Below are 22,276 nucleotides of genomic sequence, written 5' to 3' on the forward strand. Positions count from 1 at the left end.
AATATCAACTCAAATAGTATCTATCCATCATCTACCCATTGCTCTTACCTACTTTTCTAGTTTGGGGTAGCAAGGGGCTCAAACACATCTCAGCTGTCACAGGGAAAGAAGCAGAGCACACTTTAGACTGGTTGCCAGTCCATCACACGGCCAACACAGAGAGAGGCAGATAACCATTCATGCTCACATTTACACCAATTAGCCTAACAAGCATGCCTTCGGACTGTGGGAGGAAGCCAGGGTACCAGGGGAGAACCCACAGGCACAGGGAGAACATTCAAACTCAAACAGAAGGGCCACAGCTGGCCGGTGGTTTCTATAACCATGAACCCTCTAATTTACTACAGAATATTGTAAGCAAAAAAATATTTTGAGTGAATTAACCATATTTATTTCTACTTGTTAAATTTCTCAGTGTGAAAAAAAAAATGACAAGAACCGGCTTATGTCAATGACAAGACCTGATACATAAATTTAGAAAGTAAATTAAACGCAGGAGGAGATTTTTGGTTTATAAAACTCAGACACCTAGGGAGATACAACAGTTTAGTAAGAGTACAATAAACTTATAGCAAAGAAAAATAATATTAATTAGAAATACTACAGGTTTTTATAAGCGCAGTCACATTTCCCCACTGTAATTTCTTAGACTTTGTTGAGTCTTGTTCCGGTAATCACTGTGTGATTCATAGTTCTGATTTGTGTTTCCCAGACATGACAGAAGCACAGGAAGTAACTGCAGCCACTAGAAGACGGAATGACAGCAGGAGAGGAAGGGACAGAGAAAAGAAGCGAGAGAGAGGGAGCGTGAGGTGGTGTTAGGGGAAGACAAGCACTCGTGGGGGTCCCAGCTTTTAAATAATTCAGAGAGAGACTCACAGCACTCAGTGAGGGGAGGAGCACTGTCAGGTCAGCTCATTTCGCTGCAAAGCAGAGGTGGGGAGGTGGGGAGGTGGGGGGGGTGGGGGGGGGGGGACGGAGACGACTGTACAGCAGAGGGAGGGAGGAAGAGTGTATAAAGATAGCATGAGAGAGAAAGACATGCAGAGGACTGTGGAAGAGTTTGCTATTGTGTGCATTTATGCATGAGTGTGTGTTTTGTGCACGTGTGTTCACCTGTGTGTATGTGTGCTTCAGTGACAAAAATAGACAAAACGAAGGAGAAACAGGTCGCTTCCTCCTGGAGCTTTCTGGTTTCTCTGAGTCACTATGGCAACCGCCTCCTCCCTCCATCCCATACTTCTGTTTACTTGGCTTTTGTGTTCTCCCACGCTCTTTTGACTTCCTTCCTATACCCCTCCTATTTTTTTTATTATTTGCTGGAGTCCCATTGCCCTTCATCGCCCCATTCAGTTATCATCAGATTGTGAGTCTTTCTCAATGCCTGGACGCATTTGTTTCTTAACTTCCATTTCCAACTTCATTATGTGCAGCTCAAACATGTAAGAGTGGCCTAAAGGGTAGAGAAGAAGGGCACACAGAAGCTTCAACTTTCAGACTACAGACCATCCTGGGGAGCCTGTGTGAGGATAGGGATAGATGTGGGGTGTGGCAGATACCAGAGCATCAAATTAACACACACACACACACACACATACACCAATCAGATTTCTTATGATTTATATTTACAGTTAATATTTTCAATATAAGCAAAGGCAATGTAATCACATTTATAGCTTATGTTTAATTATCACAGCTACCACCTCCACAAATATTTGACCTGGAACTTTAATTAAACATAAAAATCCCATTAAGTTTGACAAGGTTACTATAAAGTCAGACTGAGCAGCGCTCACACCCTAGGAGTGCTTATTATTACATTATGGTGATGTGTGACTTTGTGCGGGGAACACACTGGCATCTCTAACTGAGATACGGAGTCTCAGAGGTATGCCACATCCTCTCCTCCCGTCTCCCCCACCCTGCTCCTCTGCGCTCCCCCCCTCACCCGCCCCCGCCTTTCCAGCGCGTCGCATCGCTGAGCAACGTTCAGCACGGACAGCCAACACAACTCAACCGAGCGCAGAGCTTACCTGGCTCCGCCGAGATATTTATATTTTCCCCTGAAAAGGAAGGAGTGTGGACCGCCGGAAAGCCCTGACGTCACCATGACAGGTAGACAGTAAAGAAAGGTTTGGGTCGTGAGGAGGAGAGGGAGTTAACACTGCGGGCGTGCTTGAGGTGGCCTCTCCATCCCGGTGAACACCTTTCCGGGCTCGGAGCGCGCTCGGACGCACGTTTGACGATGGACGGCTGGCCGCCGCTGCTGCTGCTGGCTCTCCTCGCCATTGCGGGAGGTGAGTAGCCTACCTTGTCCACATAATGGCTCCATCGAAGCTCTTGTGCGTCACCCTCATAGGGCAATAAAACACCGCGCGTCTGTGCATTAAGGGAATCCGAAAAGGTTTCTTCAAAGTAATGAAGGAGTGAATGCAATAAAAAAAAGGACTGGTTAGACGCTAGGGAGAGGCAGAGGTGGAGAAAGCGACTCTTTCACTGCTGTGTCACCATCTTTCTTTAAAACAGCAGCGAGCGCGACGGAATGATGTAGTGGAGAAATATTACCCACTCCATAGAGCACAATGAAAATACATTAGCAAGTGTAAAGAGGGAAAACACTTGCATCGTAAGCATATAAAATACAAGATATATTTAACCTGAGATTCTGTTGGGGTTCATATAATGCGTTTAGGGACGTGTGTGATGTTCTTCTATGGAATTACTGCTATTTCAGTGTTGAGTGTGCGGGAGTTAGTCACATTTTGGTAGATCAGATGAAAATGATACGTATTAAAAGACTTAAATCAAACTTATAATCTTTTCTACTGAAAATAAAACATGTGATAAACATACACATGAGAAATTTACCAGCCTACTGCAACAGCTAAACCACTGTGGCATCTGTTAGCATATTCCTTCTAATTAATTGAGAGAGAAATAAATTATCTTATCACTCACTCTCCTTCTCTCTCATTAACACTGAGGTCTTGCATTGAGTGGGCAGGTTAATAAGAGATATGTTGGGCTAAAACAACTTCTTCTTCCTGTCATCAAAGGGCAAATGATGTGTCATCAGGCTGCACAGGGAAAGCCTTCTGTTTTTGCACAACAGCTTAGATGGATAAACTTATTGTTATGGGGCGCATGCATTGGGTGGTTATCTTATTTATGGCTCTCGCAGCACATTTAAAGTAAATACTGTAAGCTGTTAGGTTGTTTGGACATATTTTACCTCTGTAAGTTGGCTTTATTTTGGTGTCGCTCCAACACATCCGCTCAGTGGCTGAATTATGACTGCCTTAAGATTTTGTAACCTATCTACAGCAGAGGATAGAGCAGAGGCCAGCTCAGCAGCTCAGAGCAAGGCTGCCTGTGCAGCAACACACACAGCACACACCTCTGTCCACTCACGCGCATGCACACGCTTGGCCATCTGCCTTGCACTGACTAACCGTTCATCATCACCAAGGGCGAAAACATGCTGCTTTGACTCCTCTTTTACACCCTCCCCCAAAAAAAGACAGCTTTACACCCATAGTTCATCACGCTGCATCCAGAGGAAATGACGAAGACAGATAGTATGAGATAAAGTGCTTCAACCAACATTAACCTGCCACTTATCACATCAAGCACCGGTTGCAGACGTCCCCACCGCGCACACAGCAAACATACATCGTGTTTGGTTTTGGTAAAAAATAGCAGCTGTATACTAGTTAAAGCATCAGTTTAAGATTATATGGAAACAACATTTAATGCTCGATTTTGTTAGCAAAAATACAAAATCTAAAGTCTTTAGAGACATACAATAAAATGAAGATAACTAAAGAACATGAAAATAATCAAAAAATATCAGGAGTAACATTCATTTAATAACAGACTTTGTTTTACAGTGAAAATAATGAGTTCCAGTGAAAATCTAACAAGCTAAATGCCAATAAAAGCCTGAATAGAGCTAATTATTAAAATATCAAATGTCAAAGGACATGCTTTTTTGTATGAAGCTGGTGTAAATTTGCACAATATTCAATTCTTGCCCTATATTCGGTTCAAATAGAGGTGTTTGCACTAAAAAGGAAATGCCAACATGAAATATCACTTTAAGGAGCCTCATAAGCTGTGGAGTACTAATGAGTCATCTTCCCTTAAGGGAGAAAATCTGATTAGCATCATCCTCAGAGACTATAAACTCTGTCCACACACAAGCACACGCAAACACATGTTTGAAGAAAAATGCACACTGGGCACATATAAACACACACACACAGACACACACACACACACACCTGGAGCTTATAAGGCGTTTAAGAAGTTTCCTACAAGCGAGCAAGCAAAAACACACAAATGTTAAATACTTAGGAAACACAACCTTTCCCTAGTTTGAGGCTTACGTGTTGATTTCGGTGTTCTTATTTAGTCATGTTTGTGCTTGATTGTAATGTTCACGTCATATAAGAGGCGAAGAAGGCAAGAGACATGTGAGAGAATCCATGCATTTCCCACAACAAAAATAGCCGGCATAAAAAAAAAAGGTGGTGATCGAATGAAGAGGAGAAAAGTCATAGGTTTACACCTCCAGAGCCACGGCATCATTTACTTACATAAGCATCCACACACACACACACACACACACACACACACACACGGAGGAGCCTTGTATTGAGTGGCTGTGCAAGGACGCTCAAGGACATTTCACCACCTGTCTAAGAGGCTGCCGTGAGGATTTGGCCATCTCGCTGTGTGAGGAGGATGTCTCTTGTCATTTCCCCAACAGGCCATGCATAATAAAAAGAGTCTGTGGGGCTGAGCTGACCTAATGCAGGGGTTACTGGATATGGAGCAGAGTCTGCGACACTCTCATCAGCCAGAGATGTAAAGTGTACTTAAATTAGTTTTTCTACAACACCCCCAGTCTCTGCATCTTAAAAGATATTTTAATGAGTGCATGCATACGCTGGAACGGCAGTCCTCTGCTATGTGTGAATGCACATCAGCAAATCATCTCTGTGCTAGCGCTACAGTCTAGAAAGTTCTGCTCCTTTACTTTAGTCTGTCATCACTTTTTTTTTTTGGTGCACTGATTTTCCTCATCTGATCTTTGCAGAATCTCATTGTTCACATGACAGCAGCCCTCCTATCGTCTCGCTCAACCTCGCTTTCTCTTTCCGCGCTTTATCTCGCTTGCTTATTTTCTCTGTCTCTATCTCGTTGGACCGACTCCCAATACACAGCAGCAACAGGATCAGATCAGCGGGTAGGGGCAGCATCTGTGATTAAAAAATGTGCAGCGGATTCACCGCACAGGCCTGCACTCGCATGTGAGAGTGTGTGTGATTCCATGTGTAAAACCCTGTGCTCTCATGTGTGATTTGTGGAAGATTGTGTGTGTGTGTGTTTATGTGAATGAATGTGCAGCAGTAGTAGCAAGAGCAGCAGCAGCACACAGCAGTGTGGCCCGGGAGATTAAAGGGAAGCAAAGGGAGAGCACAGAGGTTTAATAGAAACTTAAGCAGCAGAGAAGAAGAGGCAGATAAGAGACGTTTGGAAAGTTAAGAGTTTTAAATCTGACCTTGTCTAAGAATATTTAAAAAAATAAAGGTGGACTTAAATCGAGGCAGGTCTGTGCTTACCTTGCACTGATACAGCTTTTTGTAGAAGTGCATTCAAGATAACGCACACCTTTCAATAAAATCAAGTATAAGAGATGGAAAAGACTTTCTAACTTCAACAAAATGCGACATCAAGAGTTATGTCGAATCATTTTTGCAGTCAGTCCTCTTGTTGTTATCTATTCATGGGCACATTTTGGCTGCAGGCGCTGACCTGGTGCAAGCGTGGCCTCGCGATTTATGAGTATCTAAACGACAGTGCAAATAATAGCTGCGACGAGAGGCATAATGCATTTCAAGTGATGCATTTTATTGCAGCCCCTGAAATAGGCACCGCTGTTAGAAGGCCATATCCTGTCATCCAGCAGCTGAGCTCCATGCGTTTTAATAAACAAATGAAAGCTATTACTGCTTATTTACAGTATGATTTCTGGATGAGTTAAACTGCAGCCTCTGACGACGATGCTTTGCAGCCTTCATTATTCTAAACTATTTTAGCATATTCTCCTCAAATTTCCCTTGATGTGACTTCAAAATGAATGAAACACTTTCCACAGCAGCAATATATTCTGTTTTGTCCCAGTGATTCACTGAGCTAATATCACTCATGCACCTATATATTAGAAAAATTCAAACCTAAGATGTCATTTTAATAGCTCTAGCATATAGCTAGAATATTTATGGCATTTGTAGCAACAACAGTCTATCTATAAATCTAAATATGGGCGTATATCTATGTATCCATGATACACGGACACATTTGTTTTAAATGTGTCAACAAATTAAATAGCTGTGTTGATCTGTGCATGGTTTTCTCTTAGTATTTATCCAGGTTCCAACTAATTTGTTTAAAAATTAATGTTTAAAAATGAACTCAGATTAAACAAATGGTTCTTGGGTAAATAATTGAATTTATGTCAGATTATCATTTTGGCTTCCAGTGATTATAAAAACAAAATAAATGAAAGAAAACAGCTGTTATCGTGTTCCTGTTTTTGTTGTGTGACATGCACTCACCTGTTTATTGGGCACACCTGTTCAGCTGCTTGCTATAGCTCGCATGGAGACGACCTGCTGAAGTTCAAACTGAGCATCAGAAGGAGGAAGAAAGGTGATTTGGCATGGTTGTTGGTGTCAGACAGGCTCGTCTCAGTGCTTCAGAAACAACAACAACAATCTGCTGGGATTTTCCCACATAACTATCTCTAGACCTTACAGAGGAAGTTCTGTAAAGAAAATATACCATGAGCTGCAGTTTTCTGCGTGAAAATGTCTTCTTGATGTCAGAGGAGAATGACCAGACTGGTTTGAACTGATGGGAAGGCAACAGTAACTCAAATAAATACTTTTTGATTAAATTAAATTCAGTTTTATTATATATAGTGCCTCAAGCCACTTTATATTCTAATGTAAAGACCCTACAATAACACAATATAAGCTTGTAATGCAATTACCACCAAGATACGCAGGAGAATATCTCTGAACTCACAACACATCAAACCTAAACAGATTGGCTACACCAGCAGGAGACCACACCATGTGCCACTCCAGTCAGCTAAAGACAAAAATCAGGTGTGATGCATCTCAGTTTCTGCTGCAACGCTCAGATTTTCAGATGTTAAGGTCACAAACAATATGAAGACGTGTTGTTTACACCAAATCCTGCCGTGTAGTGATGGCTCGTTATAGTGGTGCATTGTTGCCCCTCCCTAAAATCCAAACACGCTCGCAGCCAAGTCCTGGCAGGTTTCATTTAGCTCAAGCCAGGATCCTGCAAAGAAAAGTTTTGGTCAAATTAAATCGTCTCTAGAAACTATCTGATTTCAAGACGTCACGCTGTGAAGCAACAGCAAATACTGTGCATGGTTTGTCACTTGTTTTAAAACAGGTCTTTATTCATTACTGCATGTTTACAAAGTCAGTCACTGATCTAACCATATAACTAAGATCTAAACGCTGGTCAAAAATAAATCATGATTATGATCTTTACCATATCTGTGGATCTATTAAATAAAAGGTTGAAAAAAAAATTCCTTTAAAAAAAGCTGTTTTTTTTAAATTAATAACATGTGATGATCAAAGATTTAATGTATCAACTAATGTTTCAGCTCTAATAATAGAACAACATGCTGGAGTGATTTGTTAGTGCTTTCTGCAAAAAAATGAAAAACCTCCGTGGTTATTAAAACACAACAAACTCGACTGACTTTACATCTTTGTGCGCAGCGTGGAAAGACAATAAAGCTTCATGCTGCAGTTAGCCCACAGTGGAATGCCTCTGTTTTTGTGCTCTGATATTGCAACTAGATGGAGGATCAATATTAATATCTCAGTTCTATGGCCACTACAGAGCCAATTGGGTGTTGCCAGTACATCAGTGGATCTCTCCATTATTGACTTAAGAATATTTCAGCATAAAAGGTTTCAGCTGCAGCCAAAAAACCTCTTTAGCCGTCGACAGAAAGGAGGGCAGAAAATGACCCCAGTTTCCCTCCAACCTTTTCTCATTTGAGCGAGCTGTATAAATAGAGATCATCACTGTAACAGTCTTAGTGGGATAATTCAATTTAGATCTCGCCTCGCCTTCATTTTCTCCACGTTTGTCTTTACAGCGTGTACTCTAGTCTCTAAGCAGCATTAGAAATTATAACCCGATGCTGTCAAAAGTAAAGCTTTTAGAAACAAGTTGTTGGGGACACAAAAGGTCCGTCAGCACGCTAAGATTAATGGCTATTTTTAAGGACGAACGGATTGAAGGGGCAGACATAGCTATAAAGCAATCTGACCTAATGGCTACCATCTTGTCTCTTCCGGTCCTCCTGTCACGGAAGCGTGTGTGTGTTTGCGTGTTTGCATGTGCATGGTGATGTGTAACTTCCCTAGCTTACGGGTCTAATGGGGAGCCCTGCTGAAATATTCATAATGTCACATTAAGTTTGCAATATCTGCTCTGGAAAACAAATATAAAGCCACCTGAACTACCAACAACATTAGAGCCCCTCAGTTCAGCCTTTAGCATGTGGAGACAGAGGCACATCAGTCTGTGGTTAGTAGCATTATTTGAGTGTTGAAGATGAGCGGCCGAGTTAATGTGTTTGCACAGTGAGCAGGCTCGAGTGTGTGCGTAGTTTTACATAAAAAAAAAAAAAAACGAGATAAGAAAAAATGAATCTTTCTGCCTGATTAGTTGCAGTGCCATAAAATATTGGTGTATCCTGAGCCCATGCTCATTTTTGTTTAGTTATTTTAAGCTATTTCTGTAGTAAATGCTCTAGTTCATGAAGAAGTGGTAAAACATGGCGTGCTGAAAGTGTTGTGGTATCTATCTAAATTAAGTACATGAGGCAAAAACAGAGTTTGTACAAATCAATATTTGGTATGAATACCTTTATTCTTAAACACAGCCTGAAGTCTCTTAGCCAATCTTCAGGAAAAGTTCTCCAGGCTTCTTGAAAGACCTTCAAAGCTCCTCTGCACATAGTGATGATCATTTTAGGTTAGTGTTAAGTGGCTTAATAAATGTAAAAAAACATCTTCTAAAAATGCTCAGGTATAAGGACTGGACTTAAATGAATGAAAAAGAGAAACATTGAAAGATCTTCAGAAAGCCTGGAGAACTTTTGCTCATGAGTGCTTTAAAGATTACGAGAAAGTCTGGCTCTACTGAAGCAAAATACAAAGAAATGAGGGACTTAAGACTTTTGCATTTTTAAGTGCAAAGATGCTTTAAGATAATTAATTACATTTTGTCTATTTTACTACATAGTACTTTTATAGTAAGCAGAAATCTTTCATTTACACGTATGAGCATGGTTGAATGAACCGTGCTCTTCTTTTTTTTCCTCTGCCAGTCTGGCTTCCTGTCTCATCCAACAGTGTTATTGCCTTGTGCTTCCGGGAATAATATACATTACTCATATGGTTCTGACACAGACAGCAATGCTTATTTCCCTGCTGAATGTGTGTCCACAAAATGGCACACATGCACGCATAGAAAAAAAAAAAGCCAGCACTTGTGCACAATAAAGTACAACACTCATGCTGACAGGACTTGTATTGATGATGCTGATTTAGCGAAGGAAAGGGCAATAAATGTACACTGGCTGTCAGCGACAGCGAGATGGAGATAACAAACAGGATGGGAGAAGAAACGGGCTGACTGGGATGATGAAAAAGATGGTAAAAGTGTTAAGGAAAATGTGATGACAGAGAAAGAGCAGAAGATTAAAAAATAGGGGATGTGGGAGCGAGGGATTGCATCAAGAGGTCACGGGGTATGAATAGAGTCCTTATTGATCCAGAGATAGAGGCTATCATTCCTGTTCAGTGAACACAGCAGTGCTACAGGGCAAAGAGGGAGGGGAGGGTGGCGGCAGGGGATAAATAGAGGAGGAGGACAGAGTGTCACAGAGGAGCTCGGAAACATTCAGAAGAAGTTTGGTACGTCTTCTTTCCATTTCTGTATTTTAATTTACCTTTTGAGCTCTCATGTTGCAGTGCAAGCATCAAAATCAGACCAAATAAATATTGTTTTAAAGTTTTTTAAATACAGTTTTTGTGGTTTCTTTATTGGCAGTGACTTCCATTCCTCCATAGCCCTGTATAAAACAGTTCTTTTATTTTCGCTGATTCTTGCTATGGGTAATAAACAGTGTCCTGTGTGGGAAAATGTTTATCTCTATCTGCGCTAAAGTACAATTTTTTAAAACAAAAAGACTGAAATCTTTTAAGCTGTACCAACTGAACTCTAACAGTTGTTAATTAATTCAAATTTGATTTATTTTTGTGCAGATTCATGGAGAAATTGAGAGTCTAAGCTCTTTGTATACTTTTTAATATCATTGTGTTCATTAAAAAGAAATAATTTTACCTACATCAGCTTTCACGCGTTTGTTTTCCTGCAATGTTAACGGCCTTTAAAAGAGAGTATGACAACATCGGTACAGTTAGCAGCCTGTGTTTATCTTCAGGGGTGGAGCGTGAGGGTGAAAAGACGCAGCGCAGGGATGAGCAGATGCCAGAGAGACAGGGAGTGAAAAGCAGGAGGGAATGAGGAAGGAAGCAGGAGGTGCAGAACAGTTGTTTTTCTCAGTGCATCACTCTCTCAGCGAAAAAAAAACCCCGGAAAACCCTCCCCTCCTGTGTGTGGTGTTGTGACAGCTCTGCCTAAATTCAACCACTCACACAGATAAGACTACAGTCTGCTACAGATGGAGGGATGGGAGGGGGAAGAGACAGGGGAAAGGACGCGAGAGACTGAGTGAAAATAACCCAGAGCTACAAAAGAGTGGCAGTTGGGGAGAAGTGCAGCAGGGCAGAGGAGAATACATAGAGACAGAGCAGCGGGACGAAGTGTGTGATAGAGACAGGAAGGAGAGCGATAGAGACATACAGAGTGGTTGACTCATTCTCGTGATGTCAGATCTTGTGAGATCTATGCATTGAGGTGTGCTGACGTCCTCCAGCCGCCGGTGATGAGCAATGTCACGGCTCAGGCCGCGCGGCTCTCAACAGAAGCACCTACGACAAACAGCGGCACCACAGACTTCAAGCTCCAGTATGTTTGTATTGCAAATGCAATTTGATAAAACACCTTTTAAATAAGGCCAAGTGAGACACAGATGCCTGCAACTTTGGTGCTTCCTGATAGAGCCACACGATGATGGTGATGATGCGCTCTCATTACAGGCGGCCTTGGGGCAGACACAGAGGAGCGGTTGGTGGAGCATCTCCTAAACCCAGCGCATTATAACAAACTGATCCGTCCTGCGACTAACGGCTCTGAGCTGGTTACTGTGCAGCTGATGGTGTCTTTGGCCCAACTCATTAGTGTTGTGAGTATGGACACGTCTGGGATTGAATCTGTGTGCATGATTTAATGTGATTTTTAGAATTTAATTTGGATAATAGAACAAACAACATAAACACAAATGGTGATTCATGATCATGTTTTTCCCTCCTGGTAACCTAAACGCCAGAATCTTGATTTAAAACTCAAATTAAACATAATCACAGACAAACCAGCAACACTGAGCAGTATTTTAATATTGTGGCATTGCTTACGTGTACTTGTTACTCTCCACGACTGCAAACAAGCTTCAGACAAAGGGTAACGTTGCTTTTGTCTCGAGGCTGAAATTCTCTGCTCAGGTTTATTTGTTTTTTTTAATTTTTTTGTTGTAAATTTAACGGCTGCACGGCCGATGTTGCACATAAAGATGATTTATGGTGATGAGTTCTAGCCAGCATATATAAAAGCAGTTACAGGATTCCTTCTGTGGCGCGGGAGGAGCTCTCTAAAGAGAAATTAATCTTGAAGACATCATTAGGGTTATCTTTGGCCTCAGCTTGAAAACAACATTTATTTCCCCCCTATTACAAAACTGGGACATGGAGTTTGAAGGATGTTTTCTGAAGCTTGACCCTGTTTAAACATACTACAAATCAGGACACCTCATCCTCACTAAGTCTTTTACATACAAATAACAATGAGCCGCTTCTGAATAATTTCATGCAATAAAACTACAGCTTTTAATGTGAATGTGTTCCATTGCAGCATGAACGAGAGCAGGTGATGACCACCAATGTCTGGCTAACACAGGTGAGACTTTTGACTCCCCATCTGATCTAATCACTGCGTATCCAACATTATGCTACATGGAAAAAGAGAAGGCAGAAAGCTTAGTGAAATGCAGAGAAAACAATGAGTAAATATTTATTTTTAGGTGTGTTTTTTTCTTAGATTTCACAGTGTCGCAGCTAGGTCAGTGGACGTGAATCACAAACCGCGAGGGACTTGGACGGTAGTCATAAATGTGACTTAGATAAACACAAACACACACACACATCGAAGGTTCCTCTCTCTAAAATATACTACTGTACGTGATGAATTTCATTGGATAATCAAATTCCTGAAGTGTTATCACACCAATAGTACACGATTCACGAGTTACGGATGCAGTTACTGGGGTGGAAAGATGCATTTTTCTTTTCCGTGTTGTTGCTGTTTCTGGATAGCTGAGTATGACCCTGCCAGAAATCATGTAGAGCTTCAGTTCAGACAAAAGTCGACAGGACTGGTGAAGAGAGACATCAAAAAAGAGAGTCATGCTCGTCCTCAAACACAATCCAGAAGAAGAAAAATAAGAGATGGGAATTTACCAGAGAGTGAGAAATGTACAGAAAGACATTTCTGAAGCTGAACTCATGTTTCTGCGCTAATGTTGTGATTTTTGATGTTCTGTAAAGTCATACGTGACCTCTTATAGCTGAGGTATATAGATATTTGGGCTTAATACTTAATAATTTATTCAACAACATAAACATATTCTAGATATTCAGACAAATGACCAAAGACTGGCTTAAGCTGAGATTCACAAACCTAAAAACTTTGAAAAAAAAAACAACAACAAAAAAAAAACAAAACAGCAAAGATGGGGTGTAAATAAATAATAAAAAAAATCCAAGGATTTAAACTCTTTGTTTCTCTACAAAATTGTAACTGTGATGTGCTGATAAGCAGCAGGACTGTAATCTATTTCTATAGCTCTAAGGATGCACATTCATTTCCCAAAAGAGTTTTTTTTTTTTTAAGATCACAGGATATTTTTCTTTAGTCTTACTCTTCTTATCTTTAGTGAGCTCTTGTCCAGAGAAGCCATCTTTGTTTCTGGATCTTTTTTAAATATGTCTGCAGTGGAGTCAGTGCAGTGAATATTGCATAATACTGTTTTTTGTCCTTGTCCCCTGAGTATAGAGATTTCCCTCAGATTCTCTGAATCTTTCATTGATTTGATCTGCTGTAGACGATGAATTCCACAAATTATTTCCAATTCTGCACAAAAATATTTTATATTGTAAAACTCTTTGGCCACATAGTCTTACTAGGAGTTGTGAACCCCTTCCCATCTTTCCTTCAGAAAGACTCAGCCACGCTAGGATGATTTTGTATACTCAATGAAATTCTTCTGTTTAGAAAACGGTACAATGTGGCCATTGTTGATGGTGTATATATTCTGAACAAAAGGTCAAGTTTTGAATACCTGGTCAGGGCATGCAAGGCAGATAGCTAAAGCCATAGGTCAGGTGTTGAAGGACGAGGACATATTGATGAGAAGTGGGCATGTGGACATGGAGTATATGGCACAGCATACACTGAAAGACACAAACAAGTGGCTGGGATAGTGTGTAGGAACATCTGTTTCCCAAGTCCCAATGGGAGACACCACCAAAGGTGGGTAAAAAAACCCAAAAAACCAACAGGCTAAGGTCCTTAGGGATTTCAAGTTCCAGTCAGACAAGCAGCTGCTGGCTAACCAACTAGACGTAGTGCTGGTTGACAAGGAGCAGAAGACCACAGTTGTGATAGGTGCGGTGTTCCCACCGGACAGCAACATCAGAAAGAAGGAGCCAGAGAATAGAGAAGTGCCAAGGGCTGGAGGAACAACTGGAGCAGATGTGGAAGGTAAAGGCCAAAGTGGTCCCAGTTTTAATAGAAGGATTAGGAACTTCAAGCCAGAAACTGCAAGACTGGCTCCAACAAATTCCAGGCACAACATCAGAGGTCTCTGTCCAGAAGAGCGCAGTCCTAGGAACAGCTAAATACTGCACACAACAACTCCCAGGTCTCCGGTGCTTAAGGAACACATGCATACCACACCGTTAGGGAGTGAGAGGGATATATATATATATATATATATATATATATATATATATATATGTGTGTGTGTGTGTGTGTGTGTGTGTGTGTGTGTGTGTGTGTGTGTGTGTGTGCGTGCCAGTATGTTGTCACACACTGGCACATAGGCAGACACACACATGAGCCAGATTAGGATTTATGACGTGTAACGGAGCATAGAATCACCATCAGTGCTCTATGGATTCTTTGCCATCAGAAAGCAGGAGTGCCAAGGACAGCTGTCGTGAGCCGAGACAAACTGTAATGACCACAATGCATCACAGTTACAGAGGACAGTCTAGCATGAGCAATACAGCTGCAACCTGGTTATACCACACACAGAACTGTGGTAACAGGTCACAGAGGCTTCAGTGTGGCAATGTCAAAGTCTGATCCACAACATGGAAAACAAGATAACGTTTGTCTTTTACACAAAGTTGCACAGAGGACTCAGATGTCTGCTGATGCATTCACATGCACCCACACACACATACCTGGGAACAGCTGCTGCATTATAATCATGCTGAGTGGTTTGCGGCCGGGTGTGTTTTAAAGACCATTCAGGGTCAGGACAGACACGAGTGTTACTCTGGCTAATGGTAGAAGTGTGATGAAGGTGCAGGTTGGGCAGATAGCACATAACGTACCTTAGGCTTATCTTTATTGCAACATGTCATGTTGACCAGTGACTGAGTGACGAACACAAAAAGACAAACAGACACACCTTCTCCTCTCTGCTTCTCTCAAGATGTCATTTCCTGCTGTGTGGTTGGCAGATGAGTGACTAAGCGTTGTGTTTTTATTGGCCTTTAGGAGTGGCAGGACTATCGTCTGACTTGGGTCCCCGAGGAGTTTGATGGAATGCTGAAGGTCAGGCTGCCCTCCAAACACATCTGGCTGCCTGACGTGGTGCTTTACAACAAGTGAGTCACTCTCTTGTCCACCTGTCCTCACTTTGTAAAGCCTTCACAAGATACAAAATGATAGTGCATACACTGCACCATGAAAGTACAGAACAAGTCACCTGCACTGCATACATCGGCAAATGCAGTGATGAGTCGGTGCACACAGTTGTTCCACAAGAATGCAAACTTCTGTCGTCTTGTCTTTTCCACTTGTAAAATATATGAAGCTTATTTGATGTGCTCGCTGAGAGTCTAGATAATTACCATTGCCTCTCTTTTAATGTGGCACTTCTATCTAGGACCAATGGAAGGATTTGAAATTACTTCTACACTGTCATACAAATATGCAGCCATCACTTTTAATTCTGCTATTGAGAACAGATTACCTTATGAAAAGTCTTCAGGGGTGCGCATGGTTGACTTAGCCTATTATGCACCTCCAGACCAAAACTTTTCTGCTGGGAATTTAATGACTTTCAGCCTTATTCCTGTCCCTACCATCTGTGCATAGTTCATATCCCTTCAGCTGCATTCCAGAAACCATCCAGTACTCCTGTGCCGACATCATACATTTTTATGTGTCGATTAATTTGTGGTTTGTGGTAACTAAATACAAATTTACAACATTTAACAAGTTGGCAAGATGAGCGGTAGGAATCACTCATGTGCAAATGAGTGTACTATCACATACATAGTACATAAATGATAACATCCAAAATAAGCTTCGCTGTAATGTATTACACAAAATGATTAACGTGTAAACTTCATCCGCATGTTTTGTTAATTAGAATTCTCCTGCATGTCTGAGAGAGAATGGGGATGTTGCGGACCACTGGTCTTAATGTAATGGAAACTGAGTGTCAGCATACAGTATGTAAATCAGCTCATCAGAGCACAGCGATCTGTCTGGCCTTCTCCTCTTTCCCTGCTTCAGGCCTTACTTGACTAAAGATTATAAGATCCCTGACCCAACTAACTCTGGAAAAGTGATCCCGTTAATCCTGTGTACCCCAGGTTGGGGTGTTATCCTCCATGACTCCGATGAGTCCAACTGTCAGTCCTTTAAACTGGAGGATTAACTCAGCTTACGCCACTACCACACCACTTGTTATATTATTATTTCATTTGGAGAAAAGATGAAGCGTGTCGTAGTGCACTGAAAATGTGCAGCTATGTGTTCGTGCAGGTTCTTCTTTTGTATGTTAAAAATATTCTTGCTGCATGTATGTTTCTGCCATTATCGTAAGATGACATGAAATTCATACAGCTCACAGTTGGTAGCTTACATGTGCTGTTTAATCGAGCCCAGATTACCTTAAAAATGATGTCTTCTGCCTGGACTTCACATTCATTTGGTTCCTTATCCTTCTTCTGTGTGTTAATATAAGAAGGAGTCTGTGACTCTGCTAACCAGAGAAACCTCAAAAAGTCACACCCATAACTTCAAGATTCGTTAGTGTGTCGTTGAGGTCTAATGAAGCTGCTGCATAATAAGATAAAGCACTACCACATTACCCTATTCAAGAGGCCTGGAAGAAACATGGCTCCTCATGATACTTTTTTATTATTTAAATCATCACACCAGCATCTGGATTTATGTTGACTCCTGTTTTTGTCTTTATCCTCTCTGACCTTGTCTCTTAGTGCTGATGGGGTGTACGAGGTGTCGTTCTACTCTAATGCAGTGGTGTCTTACGATGGCAGCATCTTTTGGTTGCCCCCGGCAATCTATAAATCAGCCTGTAAGATTGAGGTCAAGCACTTTCCCTTTGACCAGCAGAACTGCACGCTGCGCTTCCGCTCCTGGACCTACGACCGCACTGAAATCGATCTGGTGCTTCGCGCTGATGTAGCCAGCATGGATGACTTCACCCCCAGTGGAGAGTGGGACATCATCGCCCTGCCGGGCAGACGAAATGAAAACCCAGCTGACCCTACTTACGTGGACATCACATATGACTTCATCATTCGCAGGAAGCCTCTTTTTTATACTATCAACCTCATCATCCCGTGTGTGCTCATCACCTCGCTGGCGATCCTGGTCTTCTACCTGCCCTCTGACTGTGGCGAGAAGATGACACTCTGCATCTCAGTGCTGCTGGCTCTCACTGTGTTCCTGCTGCTAATCTCCAAGATCGTCCCACCAACTTCACTGGATGTTCCTCTGGTCGGAAAGTATCTGATGTTCACCATGGTTCTGGTCACTTTCTCTATCGTCACCAGTGTATGTGTCCTGAATGTGCACCATCGTTCTCCCACCACACACACCATGCCCCCTTGGGTTAAACTAGTGTTCCTCAACAAGCTTCCTGCCCTGCTCTTCATGCGCCAGCCGAGAAACAGCTGCGAGCGTCAGCGGCTGCGTCAAAGGAGGAGGGCACAGGAGCAGAGCGAGGGTGGTCGAAGTGGAGAGGCAGGGGCCTTGATGGTGGGGCTCGGGCTGGGAAATGCTGGTGGGAATGGAGGGGGGACCTCCACAGTGTTTGGTAAGGAGGACAGTGACCCTTGTACGTGCTATGTGAACCGCGCGTCTGTTAAACAATTTGGAGGGGATCTGGGAGGTGCAGGAGGGGGATCCATCGATGGTCTAAACAGAGTCAGAGAAGGTCGAGAAGGGGGCTCTGGAAACCTTCCAAGAGGGAAGCAAGCAGCTGCAGGTCCTGCTTTGACCCAGGCCCTGCTGGCTCAAGCCTGTCCAGGCTTTGAGGAAGCTGTGGAAGGAGTACGCTTCATCGCAAATCACATGAAGAGCGAGGATGATGACCAGAGTGTGAGTATTATCTGTTGCTTCATATCAGAGCCTGGAGCTGATAGTGTTGCACTAGATTTGTTTATGTTTTATAGCTGGTTAATAAACTTTATTCTCGTGGTAACTGCAAAAATAACATTTGACAGCTGCTCAAAATAGATTTTTATGTTGACAACAGATTAAATAAGTTAGGACCAGATTAGCTAACTGTCTGCATCAGTGCAAATGCCTCTTTTGGGATCAAAAATCTTCTCTTTGCTGCTGAAATGTGTGGACAATAGTTTTTGAGGAGCTCTTATTGTATATAAATTTATGGGAAAATTACTCAGAGTGGAAAATTGAGCTAAACATATTTCTGGTATTTCGGTATTTCAGTAATGCAAAATGCATAAAGGCTATGTTTGTGTTACAGGAAATATGTCTTTACTTTAAGATGTAATTTGCAGTATTTTAGAGAATTTGGGCCACAATGAGAACTGCAGAGGACACAAGAGCCTCTCAGCACTGTGCACACAGAGCTGTGCAACATAAAAAATAATGTGAATTAATGAATTTATTTTAAACTCTCTTTAGCATCGGCTCTATTATAGAATAAACAGACATGTCTGCCAAGCTATTCATGGGACTCAGATTTCCCTCATATTAGAAAAATATCAGAATTTTACAAACTGCTGTTCAGGATTTTGAAGAAACATGTTTGTTGCCCACTAAACTCTTTGATTCCACAGAGGGAGAAAAAGAATAAAAATTAGAGGCATTTTTAAAATAAAAATCTTAAAGAATAAAAATAATAATGCCAATGACAACAATGTTTTGCCCAACATATGTACTTTACAGTAACATAACTGAGCAAAACACACATGGCACCATATTTTAATTGTATTTATATATCAAAAATAAAATTTAAATATAACATAATGCAAATATAATTGAGCTGTTAAGGTGGGTGCTACTGCTGGTAGATTTGTCTTTGCTTCAATGTCTGCCTTTAAGAAAAAGAAACAATTCTGTTATACTTTTAAATTATTCATATTCTTATTAGCCATAGTTGCTAGCTACCAACTGAATTATTATTATTTCTTTAAATGATAACTTAACACATGGCTAATGTAGCTATCCAATATATGCTAGTAGTTAAAGAGCTAACATTCATGTGTTCACTGGCCAAGTTGACTTTTATAATAATTGTTTAACACTTAAGTGTTGTTGAAGCAGGAGCTTTACCAACTTCACGTTTTTCATAAAGTGTTGTTCAGATTTATGAAAATCAATTCAGCTGCTAGTGAGGTGAGGGGCTGTATGCTAGCTGTGTAACGTTGTGTGCCATCTGGAGGAGGCAAAGACTGCCCTGATGGGATCAATACTTTTGCAAATGAGTATCTAATCCAACCAATCCCGTTTTTAATATCTGAGCCTATTTTTTAACAACCTGATTGCCCACAGCTGCTGCTGAGTCAGTCTTTCCTTTGACTTTAATAAACACTTGTAGGCTTATATGTCACATAGAAAAAGCAAGAGTAATGTGCATTTACACACATGACACAGTAACAATAACTTAAAATGTGCATCGGTCAGGACAAGAGAAAATGTTGTGTTTTCTTTGAGGAAGCTGTGGAAGGAGTCCGCTAAATCGCTAACAAACCTGTGCAAACCTGAAACACAGGTTTCACGTTTGCACACTGACCCATTTTCTAATAAAGCAGCTCTTCTCTGCATAAATCCTGCAGTCAACTTGAGCCTTGCTGTATAATGTTTGTAGATTATTCACTGACTAATCATTTCTACTCTGTTTTGAGCTGTGAATTTGCCCTCCTCCTTATAGACCGTCCTGGGCATTATTGATGTCAAAAAGCTTTTTCTTTGCTTATAAAATTGAAAAAATTTATTTTTAGATCGTTTAGACAGTTAGTTTTGATTACCTGATAACGGTCCACTCACACCTGTGCTGTTTTCTGTGATTGCAACACTACACTAATTTATTCCTCTCAGTAAATCTGTCTTTTTTTGTGTAATCACAGACTCAGAGATAGCTTTTATCCCACTGTAGCTGCCCTGCTTTTAAAGACTGCGATTCTACTGTTTGTGCGGACCTTAGCACAAACAGTAGAGGATGGGGCTTAAATTATCTAGTATTTGCTCACTCTCTCCTTATGAAAAGAAACACAGCTCCAAATTAATGCTTTGGTGCTTCTTGTCTACTTTATTTGTTGAGCAGCAGCTTTTAACTTAGTGCTATTCAACTAGCTTAAAAAATGTAATACTGTAAATTTAAACAGCAATTTTAGCAAAAACAAATGACATTAAAAAAGTGTATTTGATGTGGTGCTGCAGTTTACAGCTCTGACACCATGCATGCTAATATAGCCTGTGATAATGTGAGATGAGCAGCAATATATCGGCTGATAATACATACCTCCATATTTATTACTCAGATTCAACTGTGTATTAACATAAAAAAAATTATCATGTCTCCGTGCGTGTGAAATCCTGCCATAAATAATCTTCTTTTATGCGCATATGTTACCAGCCATAAAAAGTATCCAGAGCAGCACAGATCAGTGCCATATCATGTTATAGTCAAGACCGAGCTGTGCGACTCTGCTGTTTAGTACTGCCATTTAAAATGCAGGGGTTAGTACAAAAGGCCAGAAGCAAAGGAGACAGATCTGGTGATGCAATCGCAACCCTCTGAATATTCGACACAGACATGTAATTATAGCAGCAGCGGCAGCATGATGTGTGCATAGAGAAAGAGTACAACTGGTAAAGAGCTGGAATAGAAGAAGCGAGTCAGCAGAGTGAGGGTGTTATTTTTTATGTCTTATCCTGACCGCATCTTATTGGAGCGTGCGTCTGACATGGGAATTAATAAACCGCAGTAATTCTGTCTATCACTGATATAGTTACCATCCCATTGCCTTTAAAATCCTCCCATTCCCAGCGCAGTGCATGGCTCATCATTCATTCCCCTCTCTCTTTAAGTTATCATCACAGGGGTCACAGTTTCAGAACACCCTCTGTTTCTCTCCGTCCTCCATCTCTCTCCAGTCTCTTACATCCTTCTCCTCCTCCTTGACTCGTGTCAGACCTCATCAGAGCTGTGTAGCTGAACGAGTCTCCATTCACATTAACACTTCACCTCCATTAACGTTGCGTCTAGTTAAAGGCAGACGGGTAGGTCGAATGATAATGAGCATGCCTGGACTTGAGAGTGGGATTCTGCTCACCTTAATCTTTCTCTTCACCCTGTTCCACAACCACAGGTGAGCGAGGACTGGAAGTATGTTGCCATGGTGATCGACCGCCTCTTCCTGTGGATCTTTGTGTTTGTATGCGTGTTCGGCACGATGGGCATGTTCCTGCAGCCGCTCTTCCAGAACTACACAGCCAAGACCATCAACATGCCAGGTTGACCATTTTTCCCCAGCCACAAGCACGCTGACAGACAGCTCCCCGACCAATCAGCACAGCAGGACATGGGCCGGAGGCGGGGGGTGGGTCTGGGTTTTAATGTGTCTATGGTACAGGAACCGGAACTGGAATAAACAACAATCACATCCATTACCTTTATAGTAACAGTTTTTGCAACAAACGATTTTTCTCCTATGAAGATAAAGAAAAACACCATCTTACTCTTACCTGCAGGTTTTTGGTTGTTGTTTTTTTTGTCCAGATGCTTAATGGTGTGACCTCTTTCTGGTGGAAAGGTCTCTCCCTGCTTCCCTCTTCAGCCAGCCAGGGAGTGAGGATTCTCCGAGTTATTCCTTGTTGAACCTTACGCCAGCTAGTTAACACTTTCCGCATTACACTGACTGCTTAACTGACACGTGACATACCTGCCTTCAGCTACGACAGACATTACATATTCACTATGTTGATTGATGTCAGTATCAGAGAGGAAAGGGAAGTTTATATCAACGTTCTTACCCCCCCCCCCCCCCCCCCCCCCCGAAAAAAAAAACCTAACAAATCCACTCAGTCAACTGATTCAGTATATTTTATCATAGCATAGCTGCTTACCACAGTATAGCATTGAGTATATATTATTAAGATTTCTCTATGTTTATTAGATCATGCAAGGATATGACGCTAATAGAGAGACTATGGTGTGTTGTATGATTGTATAGATATAACCAGAATGTGATATAAACTGTAATACACAGCCTGTGATGCGCACACTAACACAATATGTGTAAAAGCAACAGATTGTGAAGGAAAAATATATAGAAGGCAGTTGTACTTCGAAAAGAGCCAGGTTGCATTATTACATAAAAGTCAAAGGGATGAAGTAATAGATTATGCATGGACAGTTTTCTGCTCAGACTGTTGTGCACAGTAA

General features: G+C 41.5%; 1 protein-coding gene across 1 annotated transcript; it reads left to right on the forward strand.

The window, feature by feature from the left end:
- The first annotated feature begins 1,982 nt into the window (after positions 1 to 1,982).
- chrnb2 (cholinergic receptor, nicotinic, beta 2) lies at positions 1,983 to 21,877 on the forward strand. Its single transcript, XM_006804904.2, has 6 exons — positions 1,983 to 2,297; positions 11,295 to 11,440; positions 12,163 to 12,207; positions 15,097 to 15,206; positions 16,833 to 17,958; positions 21,201 to 21,877. The coding sequence occupies exons 1-6, from the start codon at positions 2,246 to 2,248 to the stop codon at positions 21,348 to 21,350; spliced, it is 1,629 nt and encodes a 542-aa protein (XP_006804967.1). The 5' UTR covers positions 1,983 to 2,245; the 3' UTR covers positions 21,351 to 21,877.
- The last annotated feature ends 399 nt before the right edge of the window (positions 21,878 to 22,276 follow it).

This window comes from Neolamprologus brichardi, chromosome 11 (assembly GCF_056152115.1).
Source record: "Neolamprologus brichardi isolate AB-2024 chromosome 11, ASM5615211v1, whole genome shotgun sequence".
Classification (NCBI taxonomy): Eukaryota; Metazoa; Chordata; class Actinopteri; order Cichliformes; family Cichlidae; genus Neolamprologus; species Neolamprologus brichardi.

What these genes read in the sequence shown, in the direction of transcription:
- chrnb2 (XM_006804904.2), top strand. Translation starts at nt 2,246, where the DNA reads ATGGACGGCTGGCCGCCGCTGCTGCTGCTGGCTCTCCTCGCCATTGCG. An exon ending in TCTCCTCGCCATTGCGGGAG is followed by an intron (nt 2,298 to 11,294) that starts GTGAGTAGCCTA and finishes CTCTCATTACAG; the next exon opens with GCGGCCTTGGGGCAGACACA. An exon ending in CCAATGTCTGGCTAACACAG is followed by an intron (nt 12,208 to 15,096) that starts GTGAGACTTTTG and finishes ATTGGCCTTTAG; the next exon opens with GAGTGGCAGGACTATCGTCT.